This window comes from Phalacrocorax aristotelis, chromosome W (genome assembly GCF_949628215.1).
Source record: "Phalacrocorax aristotelis chromosome W, bGulAri2.1, whole genome shotgun sequence".
Taxonomy (NCBI): Eukaryota; Metazoa; Chordata; class Aves; order Suliformes; family Phalacrocoracidae; genus Phalacrocorax; species Phalacrocorax aristotelis.
The window spans coordinates 9686089-9698201 of NC_134310.1; the positions used below are offsets into that span (position 1 = coordinate 9686089).

At 43.9% G+C, this 12113-nt stretch overlaps 1 protein-coding gene across 1 annotated transcript in view; it reads left to right on the forward strand.

Annotated features, from left to right (window-relative positions):
* Positions 1-12113, forward strand: part of LOC142049296 (microtubule-associated protein 1B-like) — a 48856-nt gene that overhangs the window by 16160 nt on the left and 20583 nt on the right. Inside the window, exons 3-4 of the mRNA XM_075076838.1 lie at positions 7382-7464; positions 11354-11494. Of these exons, the coding sequence (XP_074932939.1) occupies positions 7382-7464; positions 11354-11494 (224 nt within the window). The remainder of the gene's footprint in view (positions 1-7381; positions 7465-11353; positions 11495-12113) is intronic.

Sequence of the window (12113 nt, forward strand, 5' to 3'; positions counted from 1 at the left end):
ATTGTTTTCATACTAAGTCCAATGCACAGCACTATGCTAGCTACAGTGAAGAAAATTACCTCTATCCCAGCTAAAACCATGACACAAGGACAATTAATAATTCTACACTGAGCTTTTGCAACTGAGTCCAAATACTCACATCATAGTGCCTAACCCTTAATAAGTAGCAAAGAGCTTCTAGAACAATTTTTAAATAAACGCTAAACTTGGCAAGTCAGCATCCCCAATCAAAATTGGGGCTGTTAACCAGGATCTCCACCAGGGGCTTTCATCTGTCATCTGGGGGCTACTCCTGGGAAAGCTCAATAAGAAAAGCAAGGCCATAGTCAGACACACACATACACGTGACATTTCCCCAGGAAAATGCCCCTCCAGCACAAAGCAGCAACAAATTAAAGCAGGTCTGGCTCTGCACAGAGTGGCCTGCAAGCCCATTTCCAGCTCACTACCTATTATCCCGCATCATTTCACCCTTACTGTCACAAAGCTCCTTGCTACACTGTCCCTTCTGATTTGCCTCACTGTTCAAAATGTCCATGGAAATAAATACATGTGTGACGCCTTTCACTGTCCCTGGCATCACGGAGATGAAAGATGCCCTTTCTCAGCAAGCAGCCCCACTGCTGCAATTTCAAACCAGTGGAGCAAAACAGAGGCTGACCAGCTTAAAACTCTTTCCCATAGTTCCAGTTCTTTCAGAGTTGTGCTAACTGAAATGCTGCTTTTCTAGCTTTGTTACTGGGCTTGCATCCAATGTTTACATTGCATTACCAGTATCTCCTCTCTATTGCTTCTGTCACAGTGTTTCAGATAGCATATGTTTTCATTTTATAGCTCTCCTGCTTCCCTTTAACTTATGACCTTTACTGAAAATGAATGCATTTGCAGACTGTCAGGCAAAAGGGTTGAATCACAGGGGCTTGGCATCTATGAAATGCTTTGAAATCCACTGCAGCTGTATCAGGAAAGCACTGGTGGAAAACCATAAACTGCCTAAGATTAGAAGTTTATTCTGGAGGACCCCAACTTTCCTTTGGAAAGCCAAGCACATTTCAAACCCTCACCAAAATAAAAACAAAGGCCTGTTGGGAATGGACATTTTGATGCTCCCCTAATGCATTTAATTATTGACTTTTCAATCTTTTAAAAGCATTTCTGTCCTTTTCTTCATACCTTTACTGCTCATGCAACTCACAGTCCTCCTTAGTGGATCCTAGGTGCTTGCACAAAGTGTTTCAGAACCCAAAAGGGGACTGGTTGAATTTCAGAACTCATCAGTGTTTGGCAGCGGGGACTCAACAGCAGCGCCGGGACAGCACATGCTACAAAACAGAGGCAAAAAGCCATTTTGCTTTTATTTGAACAATTCACTACAACCTAATCTGCATTGTTTCCTAGCAACTTAAAGGATGCTCTCAGTTTAAGAAATGCATACTCTGCATGCATCTTGTGTTCAGAGCGGAGCAGGGTGAGCTCTGCACCAGTGCCCCTGACAAGAAGGGTTTAGCACACTTGCTAGGAGGAAGATGGGATATGTATGTCATTGCTGCAGCTATTCCCCCTAACAGTCTCTTCACACCCAGAGAGAACTAAGCAAGCCCTACCTGAGATCGCTGTTTAGGAGACTGTGCAGCTTCCCAGGGTTTTAGGTGGAATCTGACACTAGATTAAGTAATTTGTGGAGGGCAACCACAGGTAAAGCTAATCTTCTGCCTGCTGTCCCCCACCCCACTGGTAACGCTCTGGAAGTGTGCAGTAGCAAGGCCACATGCAGTTGCTTGCATCAGGGGCCACAGCTCCTTCACTCCTCTGAGTGCAGCAGAACAGAAACCCCCTGGCAGCTTCCCCTAAATGGGCACAGCCTTCTCTTGTGGTTTATCTGGAAACTCAGCCCCACACAGCCTCTCGCTCACTCCCCCACAGGTGCAATGGGGGAAGAGAATCAGAAGGGTAAAGCTCATGGGTTGAGATAAGAACAGTTTAACAATTAAACCAATAACAACAAGAGCAACAATAATGCAATGAAAAGGAAAACAATGAGAGGCATGAAACCCAAGGAAGGGGGAAATGAGCAACCAAAACAAACAACACATGATAACAACTACCACCCTACACCCCAACTCCCCCAGTTAATATACTGGTCATGGCATCACATGGTATGGAATGAATATCCCATTGGCCAGTTTGGGTCAGCTGTTTTAGCTGTGGCCCCACCCCTCCCGGCCTCTTGCCCATGTGGCAGAACATGGGAAGCTGGAAAGGTCCCTAACTACTATAGGCGCTACTTAGCAACACTTAGCCGGTTCTTAACAGTAACTAAAGTGTCAATGTGCCATCGGCACTTTACCAGCTACAGTGAAGAGAATTAACTTTATCCCAGCCAAAACCAGCACACCTTCAGAGTGGCAAAGGGCTGAAACATGAAAAACAGGCAATGAGGTCAGTGGAACAGGCCTTCACTTATTTACCTGGCTACTGAGCTGGTGCTTATGCTCTCCTGCTAGCTATTGACAATTCATAGAAGTTCTAATGGCCTTGGCACCAGTCAGAAAAACAACAGCATCTTTACAGAAGCTGAAGGCTTGGAGTTGGAAGGCTTTGAGATTCTGAGATAGGTATGTTTGGAGCATGTTTCTGAAAAAATAAAAAATAATGAAAAAAAATCAACAACCACAGTGAAGAAGTTGACAGTGGCATTTATGTGTGGTCCATACAATTGAGAGTTAAGGTTACATCCCAGTAAAACGTGCAATTCATTGAAGAATTTAACTCAAAAAATGTGTGGAGCCCTCAGGATTCTTCTATCTGTTTATGTGAGTTCTCATTTGCCTCAGCAGGTTACCTCAGACAATGGTCTGTTCTAAAACAAACACCACCAAAAAAAACCCCACTAAAGCCCCATAATAGACAATTGTGATCTAATCTGCCTTAAAGGGACATGTATTCTTACCTCTCAGATCCCGAGATCCATCCTCAAGGAAGAAGGGCAGTCTGGTAGAGAACCTAGACACGTCACCTAGACTGGCCCATTGGCAAAGAAGGATTGAGATCTCAGAAGCAGACAGGATTTCTGAAGTGTGTAAACTGCATGTTTATGTGGAACATTCATCCTCAGAGCTCAGCTGTGCTGTTAGAGCCAATGCTAGTCATCCATTAGAAAACCGTGTGGGTTGTTTGAATTTCCCCTTCAGTCTTCAGAGAGAAGGTATTCTCCCTCTCTTCCTGCCAGAATCATCACATCACATCACATCACATCATCTGCTTCCTCTGCAGATAGGTTATTCTGAATTTAATTTGTGTGGGCATTGATTGGGAGCAAGTGAACACTGGTGTCCATCTGGGGTGGCAGGAAGGGCTGATGGGAATCCCTCTGTTGAGTAACTTGTTGCCTATAGCATACATCCCCGTGGGCTGGTGTTGCATAAGCATACCCTGTAAGGAGAAGTGTGTAAGTAGTGATCCTTGGTTAAACAAGACTTGAAGCAGGGCTTGCTTTCTTTCCCTTGCTATTTGTTTACATTTTGTTTTTGCACAAAATTAACTGCAACATAATCACCATAAAAAGTGGGCCCCATGACCATGCTGCTTGATTGCCCTGAAAAGATGAGCTGTGTAATTTAGAAACCTGTTCAGTCATTTCTCTAGAAAACGTTAGTGACACCATGCCAATCTCAATAATTCTACCATAAATGTCATCAGTATTTGGCCAAGTAGGTGAACAATGGGATTCTATGGTCATGGGAACTAAGATGATACACATGGAAATCACCTTTAAGCGACTATCACATGGTGTTTATTTCTTCTCTCTATTGGACTGATTCTGAATTAAGCAGCTGCCAAGGCTCTTCATTCATATCTGGTTTTAATTTGAAACTTTACTTAATAAAATTGAGGATGAGCAGATACTTAGATTTCTTCCAAACAGGATAAATATTTATTTCCAGAAGTCTTTAGATAGGATTTTGACCTACTTTCCAGAAACTAGAGCTGGGCAAAATCTAGCTACCCAACCACTTCTGTGCAACCTGGAAGTTTCTTCCTTTCTTCCTCTGACACCACTAAAATGTTCTGTCCAATGTGTAGAGATATGCTGTAAAAATCTATAGAGTTAATTTAAAGCAACCCCAGCTCTTCTATGCAAGTCTCAGATTCTCCCACTTGATCTGTAGTTTAATGTCACAGTCTCTTGCCAGTTTGTGAAATGCTGTTGCTACTTTCTGCTCCCACACTGTAATACTTCATTCCTGTTTTATCAAACTCTTCCCGTGGGAGACTTACCTTCATTCCAGCTGAGCATCTGAGTATCAACCTGAGAAGTAAGCCTGTGTTGCTCTTACAAAATTGTCAGCAGTTTTAATAAATGCAGGATTGTTTTGTTTGTTTCTCAAGCAGTTGACATAGGACCATGTTACTGATACCAGCAAGTAGAGACCCTTCTGAAGTTTTACATGGGATGGGAGCCCTTGTAGTGACTCACACCTTACCAGTGCTGGGTCCCCACCCTGTAAGATAAGCAGTAACACTTGTTGATGCCAAGGAGTCAAAAAGGGAGGCAGTCACACATGCAACTCTAAACAGGCACGTGTACATGGTGCAGAACATTACACTTCCTCTGGAAATCTATTTCAAGTTGCATGAAACCATGCAACCACTGGAGCTGGGCATCTGGTCTACGGAAGCATAGGATGTATGTAACCACCATCAGTGCTGGTCAGTGAGAGTTGCAACTCCACAGGTCAAATCCCTTCCAGCCACACAGATACATAACTTGGAGCAGCTTCAGTAAAGTCCAAAGTCAATGCTTTGAGTCAGGTGGCCACTATACATCTTTGTCTAACTTTGAATGTGGATAATTGTATTTCTTTTCTATGTTTAATGTGCTAATATCTAATCATATATGAGGCTTAGTCTGGCCTGAAGCAAAGTGTGTTCTGTGTCACCAACTATTAAGCGAGAAATTTCTGTGTCAACTGAAGGGTGATAATTTTTTTTGTTTCCTTCCTAATACTAAAGACTAGATTCAATAAACTCTGCCTAATGTCTTCATTTGAGGGAAATCTGCAGAATAACTAAAATATCAGATCACAGGGCATCTCCTGAAGGAGTCTGTGGTAACAGAGCCATCTAGATGTTTTATTGAATGTAGTCTTATATATGTATTCCTGTTAGGCAAGGAAGCAAAGCTATTAAATTGAATTACAAAGGGTAATGCCAGAACTGAATGCTGCAGAGGGAGACTTGCCCTCCTCCCCTTTCATAATATACAGTTTGTCTCCTTTCAAGTAAATAGATCAAAAAGAATATGTGTTAGAGAAAACTAGGTTTCTTCAAATGAATTAGATTATTATCCACAAGTCTCTCAGCATTTTCATGCACAAGAGAGTAAACTACAACCCCATCTCTCATTTTACCTGAGAACATTCTTTTCTTCCTTCTCCTTTACTTTCTATCATTCGATTAAAAGCTCTTATGCTTCCTAGGGTCCGCTGCCGGGGAAGGGCCTGGGGCAGCAGCGAGCCTGCCCCAAGGCCAGGGCAGTGTGGGAAAGGCTGGCTACCCACCCTCCCAGACTGCCTCCACCCCACTCTTGTGTTTTCAGGAATGCAGACCTCTCTTCACCATTGCCATTCTTGTCCTGGTCTCTTTACAGGAGAATTTTTCTAAGTTAGCAAATAGGTGACTTGTTCTGTGTCCCTTGTACTTCCTTTTAAGCGTAATTAATTATTTTATTTGATTAATATTGCAGTTTGCTCGGAAGGGACAGCACTTCTGGTTTTTGGACTAATTACCAGTCTGGATTTCTGAATGACAGTACAGCTGCTAATTAATCTCACTGAAGTTCTTTCTTACAGAAAGAGACACTGATAAGACCTTGCTAATTACCACAGAAAAAAATCAAGAGTCCTGTTGTGTTTTTCTGGCATCCACTCCCAGTCAGATCACTGTTAAATACAGAGAACAGACTAAGTGTGAAAGCCAATGGACTGTGAGGGTGCTCCAAAATTGCCCAGACGTTATTCATTCAGGAGCTTGCTGTATTTTGTATGTCTGTTCACTCTTGTTGCCTAACATTACTTGCTATAGTTTTTGTAAGCAGGAGAAAGATCATAGAATCACAGAATCATTAAGGTTGGAAAAGACCTCTAGGATCATCAAGTCCAACCGTCCACCCAACACCACCATGCCTCCTAAACCATGCCCTGAAGTGCCAGGTCTACATGTTTTTTGAACACCTCCAGGGATGGTGAATCCACCACCTCTCTGGGCAGCCTGTTCCAATGCCTGACCGCTCTTTCAGTAAAGAAATTTTTCCTAATATCCAATCTAAACCTCCCCTGATGCAGCTTGAAGCTGTTTCCTCTAGTTCTAGCACTAGTGACTTGGGAGAAGAGACCAACACCCACCTTGCTACAACCTCCTTTCAGGTAGTTGTAGAGAGTGATAAGGTCTCCCCTCAGCCTCCTCTTCTCCAGGCTAAACAACCCCAGTTCCCTCAGCCGCTCCTCATAAGACTTGTTCTCCAGACCCTTCACCAGCTTCGTTGCCCTTCTCTGGACATGCTCCAGCAACTCAATGTCCTTCTTGTAGTGAGGGGCCCAAAACTGCACACAGTACTCGAGGTGCGGCCTCACCAGTACCGAGTATAGGGGCACTATCACCTCCCTGCTCCTGCTGGCCACACTATACCTGATACAAGCCAGGATGCCATTGGCCTTCTTGGCCACCTGGGCACACTGCTGGCTCATGTTCAGCCAGCTGTCAACCAGCACCCGAAGATGAAGCAGGGCAGCATGGCAAGTGTTTGACCATCCTGATAGGGAATTTCTCCCAGTGTCCCAGTGTTAATCAATATTAGTAGAAGGCTGGATGGGGAGTTTTGGCAGGGTGGGTCCCAGCTTTCGCCTAGTTTGTTTGGTGTGGCTGTGGACCTGTGGTCTGTGTGGGGTGCTGCCTGGCTTGAGAGCACTCCCACAGTGTGTGACAGGGAGCACGTGTGCTGTGCAGGACATTGCTGGCGGTGGTGGGGAGCAGGGATATTCCTGGACTCCTTTGCTTGTCTCACAAATTGTGCTTGTTAGCCATGATGGGCAATGTTGGCGTATGGCCCATGTATTCACTTTGCTTCTTGCAGGGGAAATTTGCAGCCCATTCTGACTTTCCTCCTGCTGTGGCTAAGCCACCAATAGTTCCTGGAAAAGCTCATTTAAAACCACCTAGGCATGTTACAGGACTGTGTAACCTCAGCTGTATCTGTGGTGTAGATATGTCCATGAAAATCACTGGGCTGTCGCATAGTGGAATGTATAACTAGCTCAGTTTAAACCATACTGGTTGAATTTAATGTCTTTTCTTTTTTTTTTTTTTCTCTCTGTGCTTGCAGGTCAGAAAATTCTTCACCACAGAAGTGATGTCTTAGAAACTGTAGTCCTGATCAATCCCTCAGATGAAGCAGTTAGTATTGAGGTAAGTCAGTCAGAAATACTTCACTGGACGTGTTATAAAAGCTCCATTAAGTGGACAGGTTGAGAGCAGCTCTTAACTGGACGAAAGGACATGTTAGGAGCAAATATCATGAAAAACGTCACCTATCCTTTGATTTTCTTCCTGGTTTCCCGGACTCCTGATAAAGCATCAAAGGCATAGGACAGAAACACACCACTTATCCCAGCACTCATTTCCCCATAACACACCAAATTCCTTTCCTGATGAAGTGAAGGCAGCTGTGGTGAAACTATATCTGCTTTTCTTCTGCTCCTCCATTGTTTGGTAGCTCTGGATGTCTATTTTACATATGAAAAAGTGCCTGAAAATAAACCAGGTGCCCTGAGATAAATTTAGGTCTTTGAGAAGAATTACCATCTATGTGATGGTGACTCTAGGTTGATTTATGTGATCTGTCCTTCAAAAAGCATGTGACGTGATCAGTGGGCTCTGGAGAGTTCCCCAGAAGAGGATTGTCAGTTCCTCATGAACTCGCTAGAGTGGCGTCAAAGAACTGAGCATGTAGCTCAAAGACAAAATTGACAAATTTAGCTAGTGAGACTGAAGGTTGTAAAAAATAGGGCCAATTAAATTGCTAGCCAGTGCTGGGAAGCACTGACACAGTACAAGTTCTTTTGGGAAATGAAGTGGCTCTGCTTGCAGTACTTTGTAAAAAATCTATTTTGTTACCAACCTTAGATGTGACAGAGTTGGGATCTTCTTTCAGATAGATACTCTTCAGTGGCTCTTCTCTACTTATACTAAAAATATGAGTTGTTCAGCGGAGATTTAGGTCAAGCCTTCTTGGCTCAGCCTCGCTGGCGTGAGCAGGAATTGTTTAGAACAACTGATTGCTTAACTATCAATATAAAAATTTGAAAGAATGGCTTGCTAGGAGAGCTGAGGTGATTATGTCATCTCCATGGAGATGGAGTTTGGATGCAATATCTACATGTGGAGTTGTTCCAGATGAACTCTGCTCATTTAGTTTAATAAGTGGATAACCTTATTCTAGAATCACTATTCTGGTTTAACTTAATTCTCCCTGAACAGAGGAATTAGTGCACTTGAAATTAATACCTTACCTTAATTTGAATTGATTTTTCAGTGTTGGACAAGACTTTTGAAATATTTGCTGTATTGGGTCTGGCTGGGATAGAGTTAACTTTCCCTATAGCAGCCCTCATAGTGCTGTGCTTTGTATTGGTAGCTAGAAAGGTGTTGATAACACATCGGTGTTGATAACACATCAGTGTTTTGGCTACTGCTGAGCAGTGCTCCCACGGCATCAAGGCTGTCTCTCTAAACCCCTCACCCCAAAGGCCAGTAGGTGGAGGGTGGGCAAGAGGCTGGGAGGGGACAGAGCCAGCACGGCTGATCCAAAGTGACCAAAGGGATATTCCATACCATATGACATCATGCTCAGCAATAAAAGCTAAGAGAAAGGAGGAGGAGGGGGACCATTCACTATTAAGGTGCTTGTCTTCCAAAGCAGCCACTACATGTACTGAGGCCCTGCTTCCCAGGAAGTAGCTGGACATTGCCTTCCAGAAACAGTCTGACACATGTAGTTGGCCCTCATTAGCATGTGGGACACAGTTGGCCAAGGCTGTCCTGATACAGTGCTATTAAAATTCAACAAGAGTTATACAATAAATGTATTTATTAATTGAAAATATTGGTTTTTTCATTCAATTTTTGTTCTCTTCTGCCTTTGCTCTCTTTTACCCCATGTCATGAGTTTGGTTTATTCATCAGACTTTCTCTTTAATTGCTTCTTGTGCCTCCTTTTATCCCTTTTGCTCCTTTCTTGTTGTCTTTTGCGAACCACTACAATTTGAAAATGTTTTGACAGTCCTAGGAGTCTCTGGTGCAAAATATGTTTTAAAACATCTCAGCCCCCAGTGGAAAGAGAAAAAAATCTGGAGAAGGGGGGACTTCCCCTTGGTTGAGGAGAATTGGGCTAGAGATCACCTAGGCTAACTGGATCCTCGCAAATCCATGGGCCCTGATGGGATGCATCCACGAGTGCTGAAGGAGCTGGTGGATGTTCTTGCCAGGCCACTCTCCATCATCTTTGAACGGCTGTGGAGGACAGGAGAGGTGCCCAAGGACTGGTGGGTAGCAAATGTCACTCCAGTCTTCAAAAAGGGCAAGAAGGAGGACCTGGGAAACCATAGGCCAGTCAGCCTCACCTCCATCCCTGGAAAGGTGATGGATCAGTTCATTCTGGAGGTCACCTCCAGGCACATAGAGGAAAAGAAGGTTATCAGAAGTAGTCAACACAGATTCACCAGGGGGAGATCATGTTTGACCAACCCGATAGCCTTCTGTGATGGCGTGACTGGCTGGGTAGATGAAGGGAGAGCAGTGGATGTTGTCTGTCTTGATTTCAGTAAGGCATTCGACACTGTCTCTCATAGCATCCTCATAGACAAGCTAAGGAAGTGTGGGTTGGATGAGTGGACAGTGAAATGGATAGAGAACTGGCTCAACAACAGAACTCAGAAGGTCGTGATAAATGGAGCAGAGTCTGGTTGGAGGCCTGTAACTAGTGGTGTTCCCCAGGGGTCTGTACTGGGTCCAGTCCTGTTCAATCTATTCATCAATGACCTGGACAAAGGGATAGAGTATAACCTCAGCAAGTTTGCTGATGATGCCAAGCTGGGAGGAGTGGCTGATACACCAGAAGACTGTGCTGCCATCCAATGAGACCTGGACAGCTTGGAGAGCTGGGCTGAGGGGAACCTGATGAAATTCAACAAGAGCAAGTGCAAGGTCCTGCACCTGGGGAGGAACAACCCCATGCACCAGTACAGGTTGGGGGGGCTGACCTACTGGAAAGTGGCTCTGCTGAGAAGGACCTTGGAGTGCTGGTGGGCAGCAAGCTGACCCTGAGCCACCGATGTGCCCTTGTGGCCAAGAAGTCCAACAGTATCCTGGGTTGCATAAGAAGGAGTGTGGCCAACAGGTCGAGGGAGGTTATCTTTCCCCTCTACTCTGCCCTAGTGAGACTGAATTTGGAGTACTGTGTCCTGTTCTGGGCCCTCTAGTTCAAGAAGGACAGGGAACTGCTTGAGGAAGTCCAGCAGAGAGCTACCAAGATGATCAGGGGACTGGAGTATCTCTCTTATGAGGAAAGGCTGAGAGACTTGGATTTGTTAAGCCTAGAGAAGAGAAGACTGAGGGTGGATCTCATCAATGCTTATAAATATCTAAAGGGTGGGTGTCAGGAGGATGGGGCTAGACTCTTTTCAGTAGTGCCCAACGACAGGACATGGGGCAATGGGCACAAGTTGGAACACAGGAAGTTCCAGCTAAGCATGAGAAAAAACTTCTTTACTGTGAGGGTGCCAGAGCAGTGGAACAGGCTGCCATGAGAGGTTGTGGAGTCTCCTTCCCTGGAGACATTCAAAACCCACCTGGATGCAGTCCTGTGCCTCTTGCTTTAGGTGTGCCTGCTCAAGCAGTGGGGTTGGACTAGATGATCTCCAGAGATCCCTTCGTACCCGTACCATTCTGTGATTCTGTGATATAGTAGCTTCCTGCTTCACCGGTAAGACAGCCTGAGCATAGAACAGCTACTATGTCTTGGTATGTGCTGATTCTCCAAATCTCAGGACCACTTTTGCATGGCTCCCTGTGTGACCTTAGCTTTTATAATCATGCATATCTGAGACTTTTGAAAAGCTCGCCTTCTTAACTTGGAAAATAATACTGACATTTATTGAATGGTTGGACTAGATGATCTCCAGAGGTCCCTTCCAACCCTTATTCTGTGAAATTAGATGAGGTAGACTGTGTGATCTCAGAGGAATGTACAAACATGTGCTAACTCCCATTATTGATGTGTTTCTCTCCTTCACTCTAGGTGCGCTTAATGATCACAGATTCTGCAAGACACAAGCTTCTTGTACTAACTGGACAGTGCTTTGAAAACACGGGAGAACTCATTCTTCAGTCAGGGACCTTCTCCTTCCAGAACTTCATTGAGATCTTCACGGATCAAGAGGTCTGTTGAGAAAAGTGTCTTCCATATGTTGTCATGTGATGGCACAGGTTTTTAGAAGAGTAAAAATGACCCTCTGTGGTGTTAGAGTTAGCATTGGCTAACTAATGCTGATGCTCTTTACTCTTCATTATAGGCTTTCTTTCAAGATATTTAATTTACTTTAGTTTTGATGTAAATTGCTTAACAAAGGAATTACATTTTAATGTGGGGAATTAACCTGTAACTTTGAGAAACTGAAAACCAAGGAACATTTTGACAATGGAAGGAGATAGTGTTCTGTTTAAAATATACATCTTGTTTATCTAAGGTGCACGTGCAAAGCAGTCAAATTGAATTTGACACCAGGTTCTTGCCTGGTAGCAGCTAAGTAATAGGTGACATTAAATAAGACAGAGGCTATCTGTTGGAATGGCTGTAGTTTTTTGCACCACCTACCTGCTTGGCTTCTTTACTGTAGTGTTTAAAATTTTGCTAGTGAAATCTGTAAATCTTGTGATTTTTACATACCAAAAAGATAAGTATGAAGTATACCAATATTTAATGCTATTTCCTTCATAACTTGTTAGTTTGCTGTCTTGCTTAATGTACTGTGTCTGAAAGCTCCCATAGGGCAGGAACC